The sequence below is a fragment of the Chelmon rostratus genome, chromosome 14 (genome assembly GCF_017976325.1).
Source record: "Chelmon rostratus isolate fCheRos1 chromosome 14, fCheRos1.pri, whole genome shotgun sequence".
In the NCBI taxonomy this organism is placed as follows: domain Eukaryota; kingdom Metazoa; phylum Chordata; class Actinopteri; order Chaetodontiformes; family Chaetodontidae; genus Chelmon; species Chelmon rostratus.
Window position 1 is genome coordinate 22,516,289 of NC_055671.1, and position 24,634 is coordinate 22,540,922.

The 24,634-nt window shown below is 40.9% G+C and overlaps 2 protein-coding genes, 1 long non-coding RNA gene and 1 other non-coding gene across 4 annotated transcripts; 1 reads left to right on the forward strand and 3 right to left on the reverse strand.

Moving 5' to 3' along the window:
- Positions 1-2,997: 2,997 nt before the first annotated feature.
- On the reverse strand, positions 2,998-7,837 carry LOC121617363 (cornifelin homolog B-like). Its single transcript, XM_041952527.1, has 4 exons — positions 7,724-7,837; positions 5,575-5,688; positions 5,082-5,236; positions 2,998-3,684 (listed from the first exon to the last, which is right to left on the reverse strand). The coding sequence occupies exons 2-4, from the start codon at positions 5,678-5,680 to the stop codon at positions 3,562-3,564; spliced, it is 384 nt and encodes a 127-aa protein (XP_041808461.1). The 5' UTR covers positions 5,681-5,688; positions 7,724-7,837; the 3' UTR covers positions 2,998-3,561.
- Positions 7,838-12,712: 4,875 nt separating this feature from the next.
- On the forward strand, positions 12,713-14,892 carry LOC121617759. Its single transcript, XR_006007408.1, has 3 exons — positions 12,713-12,801; positions 13,112-13,260; positions 14,118-14,892. It is a non-coding gene; the product is annotated as an uncharacterized LOC121617759 (long non-coding RNA).
- A 1,080-nt stretch (positions 14,893-15,972) lies between these two features.
- Positions 15,973-16,045, reverse strand: trnav-cac. Its single transcript has one exon. It is a non-coding gene; the product is annotated as a tRNA-Val (tRNA).
- A 227-nt stretch (positions 16,046-16,272) lies between these two features.
- On the reverse strand, positions 16,273-22,850 carry LOC121617147 (heterogeneous nuclear ribonucleoprotein A/B-like). The gene is made up of 9 exons (XM_041952208.1): positions 22,750-22,850; positions 21,435-21,661; positions 20,920-21,088; positions 20,356-20,514; positions 19,479-19,610; positions 19,075-19,177; positions 18,441-18,590; positions 17,852-17,942; positions 16,273-17,182 (listed from the first exon to the last, which is right to left on the reverse strand). The coding sequence occupies exons 2-8, from the start codon at positions 21,635-21,637 to the stop codon at positions 17,872-17,874; spliced, it is 987 nt and encodes a 328-aa protein (XP_041808142.1). The 5' UTR covers positions 21,638-21,661; positions 22,750-22,850; the 3' UTR covers positions 16,273-17,182; positions 17,852-17,871.
- Between the last annotated feature and the right edge of the window lie 1,784 nt (positions 22,851-24,634).

Below are 24,634 nucleotides of genomic sequence, written 5' to 3' on the forward strand. Positions count from 1 at the left end.
TCTATCTGTCATGGTGGAAACCTTGGAACAGACAGGATGACAGCCTCAGGCTGATTCCACGTACTCCAGGTTCAAATGCATCTCATGACCTCTGATTTCCACCTCAGGCCCTGTTCACACAGGGTTCACTCATTAAGGTGAATACTCCTCAGTTTGTACCAATTTTCATGACAAAATACATGTATTTAAAGGACAGATCAATTTCGCTGATTTCCACAAGGTTTTTTTTTTTTCTTCCAAAAGTAGATGTTTCCAGTTGCAAGAGGAAACTAAATCCCCTTGTGGTGAGGTAGACCTGAAAATATTTCCTTAATAGAAAGCTAAGGGGAAAAATGGAGAGAGCATACAAACGAGCTGCTCACTGTGTAGCTCTATCACTTCACTGTGAGTAAACAGGAGTAAGAGACTACAGCCATGCTAGTGACCCTAAATGCTAACGTCGGCATGCTAACATGACAATGCTGACATGCTGATGACAGCGTTAACATATTTAGCATGTTCACTGTGTTAGCATGCACCAAACACAAAGTAGCCTGCAGATGAGGTTTTGCAAGTGTTTGGCCATAAAACAGCACAATGTATTGGACACATTTAACTTTTGACCTGATGATGGAGCTACATGAAAAGTTAGGGGGTCACTGAAGTCAACAGGATTCATTTTCTGGGAAATATGAATGTCTGTAGAAAATTTTGAGACAATCCAGCCAGTGGTAGTTGAGATATTTCAGTCAGGACCAGACAGACGGACGTTGCAATCCATAGACGCACACTGTTAATATGGCAGCTAAAAGCAATACAGGATTAAACTGCAAACTGTGAGTCATAAAAACCTTTACAAAACAAAAGCAAATCATAGCCTTATGTAAGAATAAAACAGATTGCTAAACAGACACGAAAATGTTTTCAGGTTTGACAGTAAATACCAAAACATAAAAAATAACCTTCTTTGGAATCGTGTTCATTTATTCAATATTTCCAAAGAATAAAAAATAAGACAAATCCCTTTTGGCCTTTGACAAACCCCCCTCACCTCAGCGCAGAGTCGCCTGGCTCGTCCTGGTTGGAAGTCCAGCTGTCCGTGTGACCACGGGAGAAAGAAAAGAAAAACCTGTGATGAAATTACTCCCCCAACACTGGATCAAACCCAGCGGGGAGGGGAGTGCCAACCACCTGATTAAGCAACATGGAGGAAATGAGTGGAGCAAAGGGGTCCATTTTCTTCAGGAGTGGGAAGAAAAAAGAATGGGAGGGGATGATCGGGGGGGGCAGGGGGTGTAGGTGGGATAATCTGTGTACATATGCGTGTGTGGGGGGTGTCGGAGGGTGTGCGGGGTTAAAGTCACAGATTTTAAATCAGTTCTTTGGCCTTTAACGGGCGCAACAGAAGCCCAGTATGAGAGAGCAGAACAAAGAGGGCAGCAGTGGCCTCGACCAATTAACATTCCTGCAGCCTTTATGAGCCGCCTGGACCCGCCCCTTCACTCACACCTCGTAAAAGTCACAAACATCAATTCTTGCAAACCATAACTGTCATTATAATCCCATTAAAAACAACCCACTGAGCAATTTACAGTGAACACCGGGGCCAAGTGTGCCAGCAGAGGGGAGGGATCGCCCCCGCTGGAACGCTAACCGGACCAAACAAATGGGAAAGTTTATTGGGAGTAATTTGACAAAATATGACATGATAGTGACTCCGTGAGTTCACAGTGCAAACCGAACAACAGAAAATCTCTTCTCTTCCATCCTCCTTTGAATTTAATGGGCCTTGGCAAACATCTGGCTGACCACACAGTGCAGATGTTGTTGTTTAAAGCTGCACTAATCAATATCTGGCCACTAGAGGGCAGAAAAACAGCACAACAAGCCGATTAAAAAAAAAAAAAAAGCATATGAAACTTGATGAATGCAAAAGTCCACCATTTCTTTTCTTTTAGCTCTGGTTCTGCTTCCAACTTCTCATCCAACTCTCAACAAAAACATCTGCCATCTTAGCTGCTAAACACGCCGCTTTTTCCATCAGCTAGCGGCTGACTTTGTCTGTCGGCCGTTTGGTGCCGAGCAGATAGTGTACAGTCGGTTTATCAGACATGTTTTGCTGGAAGCAGCTGGCTTTGGGGATATGTGGCTGAAACTCCCACGCTGAAAACAGTGTGCTTAAACTGGCCAAAAAGCTCAGTGGATCTTCAGAGTTTTTACATAATTCTCTGTGATTTCAGCATATATGCAACCTGTAACAACCCAGGTGAGTAATACCCTTCACCTGAGACATAAAACTCAGTTAGGTGTGATAAAAAATAAACCTGCCATTGTTAGGTCAGAATTGTGAGCTAATAATTCAAATGTATTTAGCTGCATAACTGTGACCTTGCATTGTTATTTTAATTTGCATCATGAGTCTGAGAGATCCCATAATGGCCAGAGGGTGGACAAAATAACAGAAACACCTTACAGTATTGTCAGTATAATTCAAAATCCCTGCTGCAGTTAATTTATTTATTTGTTAGTTTATTTTTTCTGCATTGACTAAATGACTCTGTTACACTAGCCATTAATTGTAACCAATTCTCTGGAAGTGAACCAATTAAACATCTCATTTTCACTAGAATTAGTAACAAATTGCATCGATCTTTCCAGCAAACTGTGTTACCACTAAATCATAATGCGAGTGCAGTTGATGAGTGCCACTTGGCAGCATGTGTCAGCTTTAATAGAGGTCCGAGTGTCAACATTTTCACGAGCGAGGTTTCAAAACTCACAGAGGCCGACAGAGATGCTGCACATTATTGATCCGCAGCACTGTGACCCCACATGGCCTCAGCTGGATGGGCTCATTGTGAAGTGTGTGGCTCCCTCTACCTAAAGTGTTGGGCTTTACATTCATATTTAAAGGTGGCTTCCTGTGTGTTTTCTGTGCAGTTTGCCCTTTGTGTGGTTTTACAGTTTTCTTTGCCTTCTCAGCTGTAAGAATATACAAAATTAACCCAGCATAATATATTATTTTATCATTTTAATAACAACAAATCAATAATAAATGATAGTCACTTTGTTAAGCATGATACTAGCAGAAATGAACTAAAGAGATAAATACTTTAAAAGTAAGTGTCAAATAAAATATCAATAATATCAATTGCTGTACTCCACAGTATTTGTAAGTTGAATTTACTGTCTTAAACTGCTAAATGTCTGTTTGATAAAGTGTAAACTGTAACATCCGTAAAGTGATTATAGAGCTAAAATAATTCAAAAAGGAAGAGACAATTGGAGACTTTTATACTGAATCCCAGCAAAGAAAATTAATTAATCAATAAATGCTGATCAGTCGTCTGTAGGTATTTTAGAGTTTTAGTCTCTGTTAATGTAAAGGAAACCATAAGGGAAAGAATACTCTCAATAAATTAGTGTTAGAGGCAGTTTTTCAGTCAGTGACATGAGCATGTTTTGGTCTTTCTCAGATGTCTTAAGTCTGCAGTGTCGTTATAACGTGACTGCGCCAAAGCAGGTTGTGGTTTATTGAAATACGTGACGGTCCCGGTGGTCATAACGACAAGGGGGGAGAGGTCATGTGTTCTTGGCGCTGACCAGGACGATTTGGATGTTTCTCCTCCTCATCTCTCTGGACATCTGACACCAGGTGCAGGCCGTACAGCAGGTCGCATACACACAGTCCCTGCACATGGTGCCCTGCAGACGACACACAGCGACAGCAGGTGAGCAGGTGAGCCGCAGGCTGGAGCTCACACAGGTGTCAGGGCGGAAATCTGTCATCAACTGTTGCCTTTAATTGTGAATTCATACACTTAGCACACATATTCCTGCCTTCATTTAATGATTTTGACCCTCAAGTTAAATTTGTAGCCTCGAGTAGTTCTTTTAACCATAAACAAAAGTTCACTAACCTGAGAGATGAGATAAGATCAGGTAAGATAAGATAAGACAAGCCCTAACCATTCTGGTGTTGCAGCAGCACAAGGACAGAAATAAGTACAGCTAAACTGAGAAAATGAAGAAATTAACAATTAAAAATACATAAAATAAGAAATTATACTAGAGCAATTATACTCAGAATTACAAGGCAACTACGCCCGCAATACCGTCTGAAGCTGAGTGACGCTGTGGTGTGGTTAGCAGCCGCAGAGTCAGCAAAGTGTAGCTCATATAAGAGAATAAAACATAGTATAAAATTATAAAGTCAAACTCACCAAGTGGTTTTTGTGTCTAGACCTCAGCAAAGCTAAACTGCAGTGCTGCAGATAATAAAACACCAGCTTTTATACCGACATCACACAGCAGTGGTGAGCAACCATCATTCTGTGAAAGAAACCCATATACTGTCTACACTCCCCGCCCCTTTTCCTCAACCTCAGTGTTTTTGATACCATTCTTTCAGAACTTCCCTCACATGTATTTTAAAAAAGTACTTCAAATTTAATTTAATTCTTCTTTCCCCCCTTGCTCTCTCTAGTCTTGTTTCTTCATTATACCTACATTTACTGTAAATACGAGCAGCAGCCTGTAAGTATGTTGTTAGCAAACAACATACTTACGCTGTAAACTGCCTCTATTATGCAGAGTTACCAAAAACGCTACGATGAATACGTTTTGAAATTGTCATTTGTGTTTTAGGCAGCAGAAAACGCTCATTCTGGGTCATTCTGAAAGGTAATGATGTATTTCAAATGTAAAAGAAATGTCTTTTTTGCTGTCTTTCTCCATTCCTCAGTTTCCCACAGTTTCTAAATCGAGATTACATTGACAGACCTGCCTTCATGAATAATTCAAACACTAACTCTTCTCTTCTATGTGCTGCATGTGTGTGAACCGCAGTGAAATTTCACTAACTTATAAAACAGAGCTACAAATCAAGCTTGAATTTGTTTTTTCTGACGTTTAACTCTGCTCACAACAAATGACTTTGGTGTAAATAAATAATAAAACACACATTTTAAGACTGAAGATGATCCATTCTAAATGTTTGGTGTGTGAATTGTGCCCCTTTGTCTCCACACAGCTACACCTGCAGTAAATAAAGGTAAAAACATTACAGATCAGGCCTTTAAGGCAGAGAACTGCGGCCTTACTTTGATGCCGTAGCGCTGCCTCATGGAGGCCCTCATGGACATGGTGATGGGGGGGATGCAGCCGAAGATGTCCAGCAGGGGGAGGCAGAGACACTGGCCGTACTTCCTGGTGGTTATACAGGCGAAGCAGGGACAGCACCAGAAAGCAAAACAACCTTCACCAGGAAAGAGATGCCCAGAAAATCAAGAGATGAACACCGTGGATACAGATACCGACACACCTACAAACACTCAGAGACAAAGGAATGAACACATGCCGTTTTACGGAGGAAATAAATGAAACACCTTCATGTCTTAACAAATATTTTGGTTCATTGCATCAGCAGTGAGTCAGGATCTTAGTTTCAGCTACAATGACCTCATCATTATAATTTAATTCAATGCTTTGTTTCAAATCAGCAAATAAGATGGTTTACACGCTGAATCAGAAAGGAAACAACAAGATCGATAACATATTGATCAGTTTATCATCCAGCGCCTGCCAGACACTTACACTCAGGTACGTCCTCACAGCAGTCACATATCCCCGATCCCCACTCGTCAGAGTCTCGGGCCTCCATGACGGGCTGCGGCTGCCGGATGACCAGCGTGGAAGACATAATGGCGTCTAAAGGGGAAAATAAGGATCAGATAAGGATAAAAATAAGGGGCTGAACTGAGCAAATAGACAATAAAAGGGATACAAAATTAAAATCAGTTATATTCATGTACATTATGAGTATAAAAATAATATTGCCTTGTGATTACACCTGAGTTAGACAATAAAACACAGTGGATTTTTATTATTGCATGGTGGAAAATACTTAACACAGTGTAAGATACTGTGGCTTCAGAAAGGGATTTGATGATTTTTCATTCTTTATAAAAGTGAGGAGGATAAAGCTGTTGTGGTGCCTGCCATCAGTGAGTTTGTATGTGTGTGTAAATGGGTGAATGAGAGGCTTTGGATAATAGCATTTTATAAATATAAAACCAATAGCATGTTTACATTCAACTGACAAACCCATGAAATCCCACAACCAGGCGGCTGTCGGGGTGAGTGAACGGTCTTCAACACAGGAGACTGCTGTTCGCTTCTCATTTCATAACAACAGTCAACATTTCTTTCTTTTAACCATGCCCGCCATGTTTCTCCAACTTCAACCAAGTGGTCAGTAATGCAACCGTGAAGATGAAGGTTCCATAACCATGATGAAGTCTTCGTTTTAACCCAAACCACGATCGTTCCCCGACCCTCGCTGAGTCATATAAGAGCCGAAATCTAACCAAAGCTTCACCACAGTGTTGTCACATCAGAAAACTCTTTTACTTCAATGTGCCATTCTGGAGGTGAATTACAAAATATTTTCTATTGAAATTTGAAAGACTTGTTAAAAAATTACAGTTGAATAATACAAGTTGTCCAGACAAAACGTGCACATCAAGCTGGTTTCCTTGATCTGCTATGGCTCTTTTTGGGCCTCATCGGAAGCTGAAGAGAGAATGAAAACGACGGTCCAGTTCGAATGTTCGCCTTTAAAAACTCACAGCTTTAAGTCTGGAAATTCACTGTGAAATCAGCATAACATGCTCGAGGCCCCAATCGCTGCCTCATTTCTGTGATTTCTGAACGTTGCAGAACGCTTACGAAGTAGAACTCCAACTTAAGGTCATTTGAGTCGTCAAGTTGTTGTGACTTCAACCCGCAGTGCAGAACTCTTCTCTCCCCCCTACGGTAATTAGAGTAAATGCACCAACACTTTTGACAAGCTTATGATGCCGAAGGCTCCACCGTACTCATAGCTGCTATGACAAAAGATGAGACATTACAAGCTGCATCAATGCAATAAAATGCTTCACACTCCCTGCCTCCTAAATGGCCGGGATCAATAGTGTGGGAAGTGTCGACGTCGTGTGGATGGATAGAGGGAAATTGGGTTGTTGCTTCTCAGGAGAGTATGTTGCAGAGACAGATCTCAAAGAAATTTAATTTCCTCCTGATAAAATGCCATTTTAGTGTCAGAATGTTTGGAAGATATGTGACGAAAGAACAGATTCAGCCACTAGTCAAACCCCACAGGAAAGTCTGAACCGTCTCTGCTGCAGTCTACTCATCACTATGATGGCTTCCCAATCATTGCCGGTTGATAAACGCATCGCTACCCAGTGACAGCAACATCACTGCAGACACCAAATTTAAAAACGATTATTGATTAACTTGGTGGTGACAGACTTACTTGTTGGCTTGAATAGACGTTCAGTTACATGTAAAAGTCTGCACTCCAGGTTTAAGATACATGGAATATAATGTACATACTCGTATTCTGCTTTCAGTTTCAATAATAGATTTTCAGCCATGTGTGTAGAAATGCCCCCTTTTCTGAAAGTGAAGGTACTTAAACAGCACACATTACGCTGACCTATGAGGATATGAATAATCAGAAATTTTTATCAATATTTTATGAAACTTTGTTTTAAATCAAGGTTGACAAAGGGTTCTACAAAAAAAACAACAATTTGAAAATCATTAAATGTCACAAACATTAGATGCACAAACATGTATTTGTGATTCACACATAGACGGATTATGAATAATAAAAGCAAATATGTGTAAAGACTTTACGTATGAGGTCTGAGCCTAAAGAACACAGTTAATGTCTCACCTGTGAATCTGTGTGCCCAAAGAGCTCTGAGTCGTGTCACAGCTGATGTCGGCGCTGAGAGGCTGTCAACTCTCAGTCAGTTCAGAAATACCTGCAGATGACAGAACACCTGAGCGAACAAACCGGACAAACCAGCTCATCCTGCAGTCCGTTAACGTAATCCCCATTATTTATTGTAAGCTGGAAAGGATCAAAACGAAGGTGAGGCCATGACACCACCAACAAACCATGTCACAGCCTTACAAGCACACATTATCTATACTGTTTCACTGGAACAAAGTTCTGGATCTGAACTTCCTGTTGCTTTAATCAAATGGATGTAAGTTCAACATGTATTTCAAACATTATTATTTTTTAAAACATTATCAGTCGCTGTTGTATGGTAGCTGTCACCATAAACCTTGAAGATATACCTTGCATATTAGTCTTTCCTGCAAAATGTACAAAATAGAGACAACCAGCACTGGAATCATGCTTAAATATAGCTTGAGTCCCACTGTAAGAACTCCGCTTCAGTCACTTGAACAGAATTTGTTCCCTGAGGCCCTCTCAAAAGCCCTATTTCACCTACATGTGATCTGATCTGCTTTTACACCTGGAATTAATGAACATTTTGCGCACAGCGTGATTGGATCTTAATGTGCCAATTACTTTGACGTGGCTGGCAGATGTCAACAAACATGGTGCGTCCCAGATCAAGTGGAGTGAAGCTGTCGACAGGCATCATTCATTTCCAAAATCACCCTTTGCGAAGGAAGACTTGTTCCTGACACTTCCTCGACTTAAGATCGCAGGAGGAAGCAGCGTTTTTTATCCTGCTAGGTGGATTTTTTTTTTTTTTTTGTTAAGAATGTGACCACACTGTATGGGTTGCATTTACACATGGCTGACGTCCCATCATGAAGGGAGTAAGACCGCCTCCAGATGTGGTCTGGCTGTTCCACTTGTATTCTGATCCCATCTTCACCTGACTTCCAGATGGGATAGCCACATGCAGATCATATGTTAACAACAGGGTGCCACAGCGTTTCACTTCTGCTCGCATACGACCTGTCCTCTCTTCCTGTGTGATTGCTGAGCATTAGAAATGACGGCCCTGGAAATACATCTTTTGCTCTTTTATTCTGAGGAACTGACAAGATCTGGTACAGGCTCATTTTCATGAGGAAGGAGCAGAGAGAGCAATTCAGTCACAAACTCTAGGAAAGTTAAAACTGGTGGAAATGGCTCAGACTCAGAACATTCTGGAGTAATTATTCATCCCAGTGGGCCTGGAAACAGCATCCTCCAGGAGGAGCTGGAGAATGAGTCTGAGCATAACTTTATAACTTCGTTTTCCATTTACCTAAAACACTGGACCTCTCTTTCGCTTGTACAATAATTGCAGGGACCAAACCTGTGATATTAAGAACAACAACAGTTGGAAGTGCCACAACAGGTCGTTTTGAGCCCAAACGGTCACCTGTTTATGCCTGTTTAGAAAATCTGGGCAGGAGGCACTGTGGATGAATCTGTGTCTCCCATCCGTTAACAATTACCGCTGAGAAACCTTTTAATGAGGCGCAACAGCGGCTGCAAGCCACAAACCACAATAAAGGCTGTCAGTGAACGGAGGAGGACAACGGCCAGAAAACCTTCCAAGGATGGGAGGCTGTGTTTAAGAAAATGAATAGCAGACAAAAGCTAATGAATTTGTCAGTGGTTTGTTACTTTGCTCTATTCTTACCAACCATCACTTAGAGCCCCCCCTCTCACTACTTCAAGGAATCCAAAAAAGAAACAAACAAAAAAAAACTTGAGATTTGAACCAGCGCTAAAAACAGAAACTCATCGTCATGGAGCTGCCCTGCCCTGCATTCCAGCTCCGCCAACAAAGAAAGCTGAATGCCACAGTGATTACCTGCTTTCCATCGTCTCCAACCGTCACTCATTTAGTCACAATTACTCACTTGAGCATCATCTGGAAATACCTGAACATTATGTAATGGCAGGGAACATTGCGTTAGTTCAGCGCTTCAGTCATTCTGCCGCCTCATTGGCTAACTGATAAGTCAGCTGATCAGCTCCCAGCTGATGAGGAACATCTATTCAGATTTGGTGCACAGGTAGCAGGTGTACCTCCTCCAACTCCTCTTTATGTGTTGTAGGGTTGTAGCATTGCTGTTCACTTTGCAAAGATCCAGTGTTCATGTTAGAGCTGTGATTTCGGTATGGGATTGCTAATTCAGTTTTTATTTAAGAGAACCAGCAAAATATCTACTTATTTGAAATAAAATGTGAAAATTGGATTTTCAGACTGCACTTCTCACATCTATCCTCACCACTTAATCTTGTTCATCATCAGCTTCTTGCAGCAGGACATAGATTCCTAGTGAAAACTAGTTTGATGCCCAAAATTCTTTATATTCACCTGTGAAAATCGCAGAAAATATGGTTAACGACTGTTACCAGTAGAGTATTTCTAAAGTACAGAAATACTTGATACACCCCCACCACCCCATAATCTGATATGGTTTGAATGCTGTAAAAGGATAATAAAAGACAATACTGACCCCAGCCTGTTCATTCTGCTTCCCTCTGGCAAGCGATAAAGTACCCGCCGCTGTACCACCAGACTGCAGAGCAGCTTCTTTCCTCAGGTGAGTCCACATTTCATCCTCTGCGCTCCACCATGAAAAATAGTTTATTAAAGATTTTAACAGATATCCCAGCACGTTGACAAAGAGAGTCAAGCATTTAAATAGAATGTTTCTACCATTCATGTAACGTCCTCTGTTAAATGCTAACACTAGCTTCGACCAATTAGGCACACTGAAACTGAAGCTGTCAAAAGTTTCCATAACGGGAAAAATTCAGGAACTGATGCAACACTGCTCTAAATGAAGCGCATTGCAGGTCACATCTGAATTTTTGGTATTATTTTCAGCCCATTTGAATAAAATCCACTTAAGGTTGGTTTATTCACTTTTTTCTCATTGTCAACAATCCCATGAATAAAACAAATCCAACATGTCTTTCAATACTCTCTGACTTCTCTGCTCTGTTTGTGGCAATCATTCCTCCTGAAGATTCAAAGTTTCATTCAAAGAAAAAGACTCAGTAATTTCCTAAAATAACTGTCACTGCAGTTTTTATCAAACGTTACTTAAGCAGAAGTAAATAATGTACATGTTGGGGACTATTTTCTGCAGCGGATTAATGAATATTCTCAATCATCCAGGTCATGGTTCTCCACGGAGGGTTGAATCTAGGCTACTGTACTGTAATGTCAGGACTACTGGTGGCCTTTCATGACGCTGCCGGAGCTCCAGCAGCTTTCCCACTACCTTTGACCCAGATTGGTGACAACCATGAGCCAGTGCAAACTGGGCAAACTTGGTCCTGCTGTGCTGTGATACAGCTGACTGTCCCTCTGAACTTTGATCCACAGTTCTGTGAATGGAGGGTGAGCTGCTTGCCAACACGTGAACAGCAGTTGAGGTCTGACGATCACATGATTTAGTGAATATTTGGAATAGCTCAGAGCTGTTTGGATTAAAATGACCTCGTGCTCTTTACTTGCTCTTTGACTTATAAATTGTGTCTTCAAATAATACAATGATTGCGTCACCTAAGTGTCAAAGGAAATAACTCTGCGTTGTACAGCTTTAAGTTCTGTGGTCAGAAATTAGCAGACAAAACACAACACAATTAGCAGGGTCAGTCGTCGTATTAGGTGACTCGAAACAATGGGAAAATGTTATTATAGCTGTCAGCACTGTCATAGAAGGGATAGCGGCAACGAGGGATGGAGACCTAGATCCCAGAAAATATCTTGCTAAAATGAAGCACTCAAGTCCCACACATGGATGACAGAGGAAGTTCTCATGATAGAAAAAGTCAGACTGTCCAGTGTTATAACGAGAATCAGCTGGACAAACACTTCCATAAAGACACTCAGCCGTCATCACATTGATACAATGAACAAGAGTAATTTTATATAAATGTAGTAACATCCGTTATCCAATCATGTGTTCACAAAGTGGTGACCCTCACCCATCTTTGCTTGTGAGAGACTGAGCCTTTCCAGGATGCTCCTTTCATACCCAGTCATGATACTATCACCTGTTAACAATCAACCTGTTCACCTGTGGAATGATCCAAACAGGTGTTTTTGGAGCGTTCCACATCTTTACCAGTCTTTAGCTACTTCTGTCCCAACTTGTTCAAAAAAGTGTCGCTGCATCAAATTCAGAATAAGCAGTTATTACAAAAATCAATGAAGCTGATGAGGTCAAACATTAAATATATTGTCTTTGCGCTGTTTTCAGCTGAGAATATGTCAAAAAGGATTATCAAATGATCACATTCTGGGTTGTATGTGGTCACTAGACACACACGCGCACACACTTTAAATCCTGCTGTTCAACAGTCCTCCTGCTTTGTCCTCAGCAGATAACCGCTGGACTCAGGAGAAGAAGACCAGCGATCACGTGTCTGATCAGAGCAAACAGTCCTGCAGAGTGAGGTTACTGTCCGTCCACAGTCAACATGATCCTGACCTTTTGGATGAAATCCCAAAAGTGGGTCTCAGAGGTGGCCAAGTTCAGCACTGATCCAAATGAGTGCAGAAAAAACAGGAATGTTGTAAGATGAATCATTAGGAAATGATGCAGCGTCAACAGCAACTCTGACTGCTAAAAACTGTGCTTATATACTACTAATCTGAAACAAATGTGTTTTGCTGCAGCCACAAATCACATAAGTCCTCCATCATTATGTATTTAAATAAACCATAAAGTAACAACTATTTTACACATACATTATTACCATTTCAATTTTACGGTTATGTGGAACATATTTTCTCTTTTTTTTTTGTTAGATTTCATCACTGATTTCTAATAAAATGTTGCCTATATCCTGAATTGTACTTTGCACCTGTCGAACTCGCTTAACTGGGGCTGCCATAGAGAGAGAGAGGGTGAGGATTACAGAGAGAGAGGGGGGGGGGTCAGATAGAAAGAGCAGTGGTAAAACATTCAGTCCTGAGAGCAGGAAGGAGAGAGACGAGAGAAATGAGGATCTCACGCTGAAATCTGGTATGACCTGAATCTACAGCTTTGTGACCATTTATTGTGGATATTTCTATGTACAACATGCAGATAAACAGATACTCTGGAGCTGCTACATGATAGTTGACAGGTGGTGTGAGCAAATAGTAGCTCAGCTGGACATCTACACTGCTGATTATGACATATATTAAGTAAAATATAGTGGTTACCCTTGGGGATGAGATATCTTTAGTGATAGTATTTCACTGAATATATAATATAACATAATAAAAAAGTGCATTGGTTATTATAGAACTACAGTCTGTGTCATGTTATCATTCATCTTTTCCTCCTGCAGCCCCTCTGCAGCCAGGAGCCCCGGGTCTCCATCTTCTAGTCAGCACATCCTGCACTTCCTCCCGGACTCTGTGCTGCTGTCAGGGTCTCCACACCCCAGAAATTTTTCACTGGACAACACTCCAGCAGCAACAGCTTCAGCAGCCACTGGTTAGTTTGGCTAGACTGGTTCATTTGCACAATGAAACGTGATTAACACAGAAGCTGGTGCTTTGTTATTTCAATTGCTTTGTGTTGGTTTAACTTCGAGGTCCTCAATGTTTTGATGACTGCGTATCAATTTAGGGCGCCAGCATATGATTGAGGGAAAACTCATGAGATTGGAATCACCTGTTTGCAGATAAGCCGACGGAATAAGAGTTGATCCATTTTTCCTGAAACCGCCTTCTCTGCTCAACCATGCAATGTTTTGTTTTTTGTTTTTTTTTCCATGGTGGCTTTTCCATCTTGCTTCCACATTAAACTGCTGAGTTGTCTACTGAAATCACTAACTTTGGCTTACAGATGACAGACCACATCGTTTCTGTGAAACTCGCGAGGCGCTGCTAGTTGCCAGTTTGAGTCGTGTCATAAATGTAGGCTGCTGAAAGTGAAAGTTTTGAAATGGCATGCTTAAAATACAATGCGTGCATTTCATGTCACATGGCCCGCGGGCCGCACCTTGAGAAGCTATGGTCGAGTTTATAGTAGTCTTTCATAGGATCACCTCCACCTGTTGATAAAAAGCTTCTGTCTCAGCCTTCTTACAGCAGCACTGACAGCCTAACCCACGCAGAACTATCACCAGCTGCACTTTCCTGCAACTCTACACATCATTTTAGTGTCTCTTAGCTCATTGTGTTAGCTTTCCCGCACACAAACTTCAGCAGGCAGCTGTCTCCAGTGTCAAAGATCTGATAACATAACTTTATTTACTTCCTGCCTCTTAAATGATTTCACAGTCCCTAAGACTTTGTGACCCTTACATCATGTCATCTAATCGAAGGCTATAAAAATATGATTTACAGGTGCTTTAGTACCTCAAACCAAGTGCAGAAGCAGAGCAGGAGACTCGGGACAACAGTAGGATGGAGGGCAGCATTAAAATGGACCCTGTTCCTACTAGTCTGCGTAGGACGTCAGCCATGCCTGGACCTCTACTCTCAGACCCTCTGGAGAAGCTGCACAGCCAGACGGACTCTTTCCTCACTGCAGCCCGGCTCGTCCGTGGAGGATGGACGGAGGAAGGGAAGAAGACAGGGCGGCAGTTTTCCTATTTCAACTACTCAGCACGTCAGCCCCCTCTCTCTAGGTCACACGGAAATCAGGGTCCAAAATGTGCTGAGGTTTGCCTGAAGGACCCCAAAAGCATGTGGGCTCCCCTCTCGAACAGCAGGAGGACGGCTGAGGACAAAGAGATATGCTCTGAAAGAAAGGCAAAAGAAGCAGAACAGACAACTGGTGGTGCATTCTCAGCTAACAGACAAGCAGGAAGACAGACTGGTCTCCGCAGTCAGGCAGGAGGTGTTTGTGTCTGGGCGTCCGGCTGCCGCACCACATACAGACAGTTCAGAAAATTCAGGGCCCCGAAACTACCAGTCATTGCTGAGATGTAGACTAGCACCAGAAAGGACAATGAACTAAAGACAGGGCACTTGGTTAAGATAAGAGTACAGTAGAATCTGTCTAGACTTTAATCAAACCTCATGTTCAGTGAAGGACTATGATGGCATGAATACTCTTGTTGTGATTATGTGATTAAATGGATGATATTATGTGTTGATGCTGAGTTTGTTCATTAAAATGCAAATGTGTACAAATGTGACCGTGATTTGTTGTCCTGTTCTTGTAAAAACCTCCAGAATGAACAGTGAAACGCACTGATCAGGGCAGGAGGAGCTCAGTGTTCAACTATCTGATAATTATAATAATCTCCTTCTTTTGACATACAGCAGTATTATGATGGATGAAAAATCTATGAAACCAAGAGGAAACAGTGCAGTCTGGTGGTTATAGTCTTTAGTGGCACCTTTAAACAGGGCCGTCACACTGGAGGGAAAAGGGAACTAAGTACACAGAGAAACTATTTGGGACACATAAACAGGCTATGCCCCTGCCTGGCCCTTAAACAGCAGACATTACTGAAACGTCCAAGATATACTCAAGCTACAATATTAAATTTCATAAAAATGAATATGAACAATAAGGGTAGAAAACTAATACTGAACTGCTAAGTAATTAGCTTCCTTCTCTGTAAGTGAGTGATACTGGACTATTTTTACCTTCCAAAGAGGATAATCAGCTCAATAAATATCAGGAGCGAGCTAATAAAAGCAAACCGATTAATATGAGGTATCAAACAAGTAAGATGTCTGAGTTTCATTCATCACAAACATAAAAAGACCCGAAAACCTCATCATTTCGTGTTAGAGGTCACTTTTCGCTTGAACTTCTTTGAATCGCTGCTTCTATGGTCTAAGCATTTCAGTGGATTCAAGTGACGGAAATTCGAACAGCGCCAACCCTCTATTGCAATTTATGTTGTGGTTAGAGAGAGTATTACATCGGTCCTGATGAGCACTGGCAGAGAGTAAAAGGGAAAAAGTGACCCGTTGAACGTCGTTTACAGACGGCCGTCGCCAGAGAGACAGAAAGAAAGAAAGATTTGAAACAGGGCGGGATCATCGAAACCAATGCTACTTTTAAAGTATGCAAAAATAACAAAGATGTGTGAAACAATCGTGTAATCACTTCCATGTTGTTTGTGCTTTGTCGGTGAATGTATAAGAGAGATACGATGATGTATTGAGCTGATTATGACTATTCTGGCGTTGATATAGAATTAGACTATGATTGGAAACTGCAACATAGAAAATATCTCCTTGTTTCCGCCCGGTTTCGAACCGGGGACCTTTCGCGTGTGAGGCGAACGTGATAACCACTACACTACGGAAACTGTCTAAACCGCAATGGCTACTCAAATTAGAGTGACCATGTTGACATCTAACGTTTTGGTGATCTAAATATTGTTAATATTATATATCAATATTCTTTTCTGGATTATCAGGTGAATCAAACACTTCACCTTCAGAGCGTGAGGCCTGAACTAAGAAATTAAACATACCTACTGTGCCCTTCAATCACAATTAGCAGTAACATCATTAAAAAAAAATACACAGGTCATTACAAACGAGAATATTTATTACTAATAAAATTGCCAGACACTAGCTGAGGAGGCTCCAGTGGCCTGAAGTCTGTCCAGAAAAAACCAAAGCATACTTAACTTCAGAGGAATTACTTCTAAAAACGGCACTTGACAAACACAAACTGAACTTACATAGAAACTTAAAGTTTGCTGATTTTAAATATGGTCTGATCATCCCATCCCATCCAACACATCTGTATGCTTTCAGATGTTTAACTCCCTGGTCAATCGGGAAAAAAAGAAGCTTGCAGGCAGTCATTGCAGTTTTCAGGAATTATAACTAGACTTCTCCTGACACTCGATTCCACATGAGCAGGGAGAAAAATAAGGGGTTCATCTGAGGGTGACCTTTAAAGTTACTAAATGTAACATTTTAGTATTACAGATCATTGGATTGTGTGGCTAGAAAACCAGAGAAATTAACACTGAAGTTAAATTTGACAACTACATTTTAAGCTTGAACACACTGAACAACTTTTTCATCTTCCACCCCAGAACCTGGAAGCATCAGAACAAAAAAAGTTACTGAAAATGTTTTTTTATTTGTCAAAAAAGCTCCTTTACAGTGCCAAGATTTTCAACCTGTAAAGTCAGCAAACATGTAAAATACAAGCCTTACAATACATTAGAATCAAAACAGGTACCAAAAAGTACAGTAAAAATTACACTTCCATCGATGGAAATGTGGAGGGGAAAGAAAAAAAAAAAAAAAAAAAAAAAAACACCACCAAAAGGGGAAAAAGTAAAACCTAAAAATGATAGGATTAAAAAAAAATGGAAAAGTTACATTTCAGTTGTTTTCTGTACAAATGGTCTTCTGTCATAAAAGAGGTCGAGTCATGCCCAGTGTGTCCGTCCAGCCATTGGTCTCACTGGATCACTGGAGTCCTGAGGGATGACACAACTTGGTCATATTTTCCTGATTTAAAACACAACTGATAGAGCTGCACAAAGGGTTATTTGTTAAAAAAAATGTTTTTGAGCTGGCAAATTAAAATATACTATCTTCACTATAGGCTACACCATAATCTCAGACACCTTTAAAATTTGGTAAGTGGTCTCTGTGCAGTATACCATTTGCGTAGCAGGTTCAGATGGAACTGGTCTGCTCTAAAACCTCAACTAACTTCATGCAGTTGGTGTTTCAGTGCCTGTGCGTATGGGCACCGTGAGTGTAAGTCAGGAAGGTAGTCTAGGGCTGCAACTAACAATTTTATTATCAATTAATGTGACAAATATTTTTACAATTAACTTTTTAATCTATATAATTTCAATAAATCGTGCAAAATACAGACACGCAGAGTACAGACATGCAGAGTCCAAAGTGAGGTCTTCAAATTGCTTCTTTTGTCCAACTGACAGTCAAAACCCAAAGACTTTGCATTTACTATCATAAATAAGAAAAGCAGCCGGTCCTTCATTTAAGCTGGAAACAGCATCATTTTGCTTGAAAAATTACAAACGATTATCAGTTTTCTTATCAGAATAATTGCCAATTAAACTTTTGATTAACTAACAAATTAAGCGTCACTGCAGCTGTGGGTACTCGTAGCATACCTTGCACTCCCATGTGATCATCAGTATGGCTTGTAGCTGGTCTGGTGTCCCCCCCGCCTCGGAGTTTTCCCATAGCTGGCATTTCCCTGGTCTGTTGGGCAGAGAGGACAGATGTATCAGACAGAGACAGGTTTCCATTCAGACAAGAGTCAATCTGCTCAGTGTTAAGGAATAATAACACTATGGGAAATCAGGTTATTCACATTATTCCCTGACAGAGCGAAATGCAGTTTCAGATCAGCCTCATGTCTGTCATGTCAGGAGCTCTGTTCATTCTGGCCAAACATATTTTCTCATGGCACGAGCTTGATGAGCAGAAACAGTTACGTAGTCAAATTTGTGTTTCAACACAATACACAGAGCAGCTTTTATACCTGTACTGACCTTATTAAAAAGGGACCAGGAACTGGCTACATGTAAATTGTTCTCTGTAATTAGTTACAAGGATTTTGAACTTTAAGAAAAAAAAAAGTACCACTGTCCCATATCAGCATGTTCAAGTTTAGGTATCAGAGGGAAATTGAGACGGTGCATCCCTGATCACAGTATAAAACCCACGCAGCCAAAAACTAAATGACTGTGTACTTACTGTAATCATATCCGGGACCATATCCATAGTAACCACCAGAAGAGTAGTCGTAGTTGTTATAGCCGCCGTATCCACCGTAGCCATAGCCTTGGTTACCGTATCCATGGTTCCAGTAGTTTCCGTATCCCTGGTTCCAGCCATGGTTGTGACCTGAGACAAAGTGCAGAGTAAATATAGAGGCTTTCAAATATATCTACCAACACAAAATATACCAACGGTACATGAAGTTAGTCAACCACGGCTTCAGCTTTGAGGCGATTGGTCTCACTGATGTCAGACTTTAACTTTGAACATCAGGTGTCCAATTCTCCAAAAATTTACAATCAGCTAACTGAATGCCGGTAGTTTTCCAGTCAATGATTAAAGTGAGCACATGAATTGTAAACATTTTCAGAGAAACAGTTTACTTTTCGTCCTCTTTTCGTTATTTTAAACAGATGTATGAAATGATTGGTCTCTTTCTATTTTGTTACCCTTTCCCCAACCCATACAAGTTCTCTCTAAAGCACAGAAATTTTTGGGGTAAAGAGTCAATCTTGAATTCTGCCATTGTTTCTGCTACTCTCAGACCCACACAGCCCTGCTAAAAAGAAATAAAAAAATCAGAGACATGGTGTTGATGCCTCGTCCATACCTCCACGTGCCCTGCCTGCCCGGCCTCCATAACCACCACCGCGGCCGGCTCCATACTGCTGCTGCTGGTACACCTCCTTTGGCTGGGCGATCTTCAGCTCACACTGTGGAGACGCAAACACACATTTTATAACCTGACTTCACAAACCCAGCAGACATGGACAAAGCAATGAATATTTCTTCAAAATGAAACTGCTTGCAATATAGAGACAGAGAAACCTCATTACGGTTTTAGCAAATATTTGCATGTATAGTGATCATCTGCAAAGTAACTACAGGTCACACTTCAAGGTCCTGCACAAGGTAACTGGAACAGTGATGATCAAAACCCACAACCTTCCAGCCATAGAACAGCATCACAAATCACAACGCTCTGCTGAGATTAGTGCGTGTGCGTGTAATTACCCTGCCACCCTGGATGTTGTGGTATTTCTTCTCCAGACACTTCTTGACACAGGCCTCATCTTTGTATGTGATGAAGATGAAACCCCTCCTTTTCTTTGATTTGGGGTCAATGGGAAGCTCAATGGTTTCAATCTAGAAGGAGAAGAGGGTGATAACGCTCCTGTTAGAATACTGTCAAAAACAAGTATGTGTGAAACGTGATGACATTAACAGAATGTCAGATTTGTATTTAAATGTTTTCTCCTGGCTGTCTTTTCAAAATTATGGCTTAGATAACAGGACCCAAATTATTGCTCTGTGTGCCACTGTAATTTTCAAATGACAATAAAACTTTTAGAGTAATAACACATTTTCCCCAATTCAGCTCAGATAAGGCTTTTCTCGGGCCATTATTTTTGGGTGACAGAATTTCTGATCAAAGAGTGATTTGCCACAGGAGGCCTGTCCTATCTCTACCGGCAACCTTGTTTCAATCAGCCACTTCTTCATTAGTCAGTAATTAGGCTCAAGGATTAGACCAATTAAACAACATGGTTGTGTGGCAGTCATAGGATTAACATTGAATAAACCATCCTTCCTTCTGAACTCTGTGGTAGAGCAGTGTGTGTCTCAATGTGAGAACTGCAGCCAGCCATTCTCAAACTGGCCTCCCAATTAGACTTCCAGACTTAGACTGACCCATTAGACTGTTTAATTAGGTAGATAACTGCCACCCCCCATTAACTAAACACCATCTTTGTAGGCTGCTCTGTTACAACACCTACTACACACGGCTGAGCATACAAGACTACACAAAAAGTGGGGCTCTACTCTGTTCTGTCCAGAGCTCGAGTGCTTTTCTTATGGCCCTAATATGAATGAATCTAGTAAAACAGACCTCTCCAAACGCCCCGAAATGTTCCCTGATGGTGTCCTCAGTTGCTTCAGGGTTTAACCCCCCGACAAAGATCTTTTTGACAGGCTCTTTCTTCATGGCCATCGCCTTCTTGGGGTCGATCGGACGTCCGTCCAGTCTGTGTTCCTTCTGCTCCAGCACCTGCATACGCACATATCATAGTTGATGTGGACTGCGTTAGTGTTAGCACACAGCAAAGCTCAATCGTAATCCTGGAAAAATCCTCTTGCGTTGTATAACATTACATGCTTTTTTCTATAGACGTGACTGTTGTATGTTGAATATTGTTGGGCAACATTTGTACAAAATTTTACATTTGAGAGTGACCCAATTCAATCATTTTAAGTGAAAAAAAACACGACTGCTCTGTGGATCACCTCAAGAACTGTGTGCTCTTTAAAATTAAATGTCAGTCACAACATGCTAATCAGACGCATCTGCTGGCAACCGGATTTACTTACCTGAAAGCCTACTGAATATGTATAAAAACAATGCTCTGCACCCAATTTTAGCTGGGTAATGACGCATGTGAGACAGCCAACACACCTTGTCCACGCTGCAGCAGTCTTTGAAGAGAACGAAGCCAAAGCCTCGAGATCGGCCAGTGTTGGAGTCCATCTTGATGGTGCAGTCCGACACCTCACCAAACTTACTGAAGTAATCCTTCAAGTCCTTTTTACTCGTGTCCCAGCTGAGGCCGCCCACGAACATTTTACTGCAAATACAGTAAGGCGTCTTGTTTATTTCTTACTGTTTTACACCAGGTACTGCACAGATAGCCAAAGAAGTTACAGAACACCTAACTCCTTTTTTTAACTTCAGTAATTCCAAATAGAGGGTACATATATATTGTATGACTAGCTGTAAGTCACTTATTTGTAAGTCATAATACTCAGCCCAACCAAGTAATTGTCCTTGCACTTAACCCCCTAAACCATGATAGCTGCATCCTGGAATCTTTGTTTAATTCAGTCACAAGCAAAACCAAACATTATTTAGTGAATACCAGACGTGTTCATATATGCTGAGTGTAATGGCTGTCGGAGAAACTAAACACTCACCCGGCATCCTCCTCTCCTTTGCTGGCATCAATCTTGCCTCCATCTGTGCCATTGTCCTGGCCGTCCTGGCAATCCTCGCCATCTTGACCATCTTGACAATCCTGTTCAACCATCAGCTCCTGCTCTGCTCCGTTCTGGTCCTCCTCTCCCTCGTTGCCATTCTGGTCTGATGTCTCCATGAGGAGAGTCTCAGCGTCTGCCATTCTGACGGTGGGCTCTTCAAAAGACTGAGATGAGACAAGACAAACTTTAGAAAACTAGCCAATGCAGCAGCAAACAGAAGTTTCATACTTATAAGTGCATACAGAGATTTAAAAAAATAAAAAAATAAAAAGGAAATTTTATCAAGGGCAGGGTGGTGGAAGGTCTAATTAACAACTGCATTGTGGGAAAATGGTTGGCAAGAAAATAAATTACTGTAAGACTGACTGTTGTAACTATAATACTAAATTTCTAAACTTTTAATAGTTCAGTACTATTGCTAGATATTACCAAAACGCAACTGGCATCCAGTTAACATTAGGCTTTTGGGAGAGATCTGGGTCTTGGGGCCAACGAGCAGATGCCTAGTTGTTAATCCAACCTTGCATAACAGATCTTCTTAAATGCAAAAATTCTACAAACAATTATTCACTTTTTTGCACTTATTTGACTCTAAGTAACGGCATTCTGTGGCACACGGCGACGGCTAATAGAAAGTTAATACAATAGGTGAAGCTGTTCCAATACTGACCTATCGTTTCTCTGCCAAGTAAAGTTAAAAAAAAAAAAACATGTCCTCCATATTTTTGATCTCATTAAACTATATTACCGTTAGGATTCCAACCTCAATGGGGATTATGCATTGCTACATGTTTGCGTGTACATTACGACTTGGTTAGCTAACAAAAACAAGCAATAAACCGGCATGTCTCTCTGTGTTCTGCGTTCAAGCGGACCGCGCTTTGCTTCGTTGCCGCTCGGAACAGCGTGCAGGCCCGGCTCAGAGCTAGCCAGCTGAACCTGTTTCAAATACCTATTATAATCCTAGCAGTCAAATCGAATAAAATCCAAATGAATACAATAAAACACAAAGGCTTAATTTCTACTAGAATCGATTTACAGGTCATTCCCAGCCCAAATAACCGCGTTAACGTATATAGCAACACTGCGGCAGTTAGCACACAAAGCTAACTAGATTTACTGCTAACAAGGAAGCACATAACAAACATAAGCGAGGTGATGGCAAAGACCACAACGAGACGAGCTGCAGTATTAAGATAACATTTCGCGCCAATATATAAATTCAAAAACAAAAACAAGTAAATGTACTTACTTTAAGGGGAAATATCGGAGACGCCGACTGGCTGCTCAAAATGGACACCCTCCAAATTCGCCGCTAACTCGTGGCAACATATATACGACCGGATGTGACCAAGCGCAAGGGGACGCTGTAACAACAAAGTCTGTGATTGGCCGTATTGGTCCATTGCGCGAATAAAGGCATTACGTTATTGGCTTATTGGCTGGCGCACTATGACAAACAAATACAGCAGCCAAGTGTCCTTCCTGCTTCCTGTCCTCTCACTGTTTCTAATAAGAAGAATTTTTATTTTAATAGATGCGTTAGAATGTGCATTATTTTTGTGCGATAGCACTGGCTAATCTATGTGCCTTTATTGTGCTCGGCGAATAACAACATATGTCAAAGCGCATGCAAGAGTGCAGTTGCTCGTCCTGCGCAGTTGCTATTTCAGTGTCCGACCCCGGCAGACATATGGACACTGATAAAACCATTAAGATTACGAGAAGTATATTGCAATCATAAATATAGAATACATTTTAGTTCAAGATGATTTTATTGATGGCATTTGAAATAAACGAACTGTGTGTACGTATAAATTAAATACTTTTAAGAAAAAGGGGGTTAATCCTCTGTTATTGGCACTTTCTGACAATGATACTGCAAATGCAGTGAGGTCTTTTACACAGTTTCAAATGTATTCTTGTAGCTTTTAATGCTATCTGGTTATTTCCACACTTTCATTCAACTGTCACATAGAAAACATGGTTTGCAGATCACCTGAACACAAATGCCGACTCTGAAATTTTTGCTCCATATCTGCTCATTCACTGTATGAGATTATACAGAGGTTCTTTAGACTCCACATTCAGTAAGAAGTTACATGTACAGAGACCCAGCATGTATTTTACATGGCCATAGCTAAAAATAGACGTAGAGGGCAGGGAAAGTAGCAATGACACATGTATGCAAACATAAAATGGGAAAATCTACAGTCCAACTTTGCTAACTTCACATCGGGCAATGTGTACCATCGATAGTGCAGCAGTTTAGGAATGCTTCCAAAACCATCCAAGAAAATCAGAGAAAGTGATTCTTGTGTGCATTTTACAAAATCAAATCTCATGTCGAGTTACACTCAGAGGTCATGAACTTCGCTGCAGTCGTGCCAGAGCTGGATTTACGAAACTACTTCGCTGCATCTACAGTGTCTGAGAAGGGATAATGTTTCAGCAGGTGTGGTGTGGATTCATGTTTGAACTCTCATTTTCTTTTTAGAAACATGGCCTATGTGGTTTTGCTGATTGTTTTTTTGGAGCATGAATTTGATTTTTTGCAAATGTTAATGTAGTTCTGGTGTTTGTGTCACATATAATCAGTAGTGGGCTTTTAACAGTGCATCAAAACTGTTGGGAAACATCCTGAATGTGTCCACCTTATTGAAATCCATTATAACCTTTAGCAGGATTTACGTTCTGGTGAAGAAAAACAAAATTCTTTAAATGTGCTTAATTTAATCTATTGAGCTGAAAGAAAGCAAATTAAAAATAGTATTTCTAAAAATGTCTTTGGTCCACAGCATAAAGGAACAGCTACCACAACATTCTTCCTCCTGTAGACACATACCTACTTAATTTCCAACCTTATTTGTCCCTCTAATGTATAATTACTACATCCGAGTCACGAAATGAATTATTTAGTTAGCTGTTGTTAAAGAAGTTATGTTAAAAAAGAATATTTTTAATCCATATCTTAAGCTGCTGCTGTTTTTCCTATTCTAAGCAAGGATAGCCGACAGATCTTTTTCCATTTGTACACTGGTAACTCTTGTTGCATCTCTCTCCCTCAGCTTCCATCACCTCTCTGCTGTCTATAATAAAACCTAATAATGATAAATAAAAAAAAGGTTATATTTCAC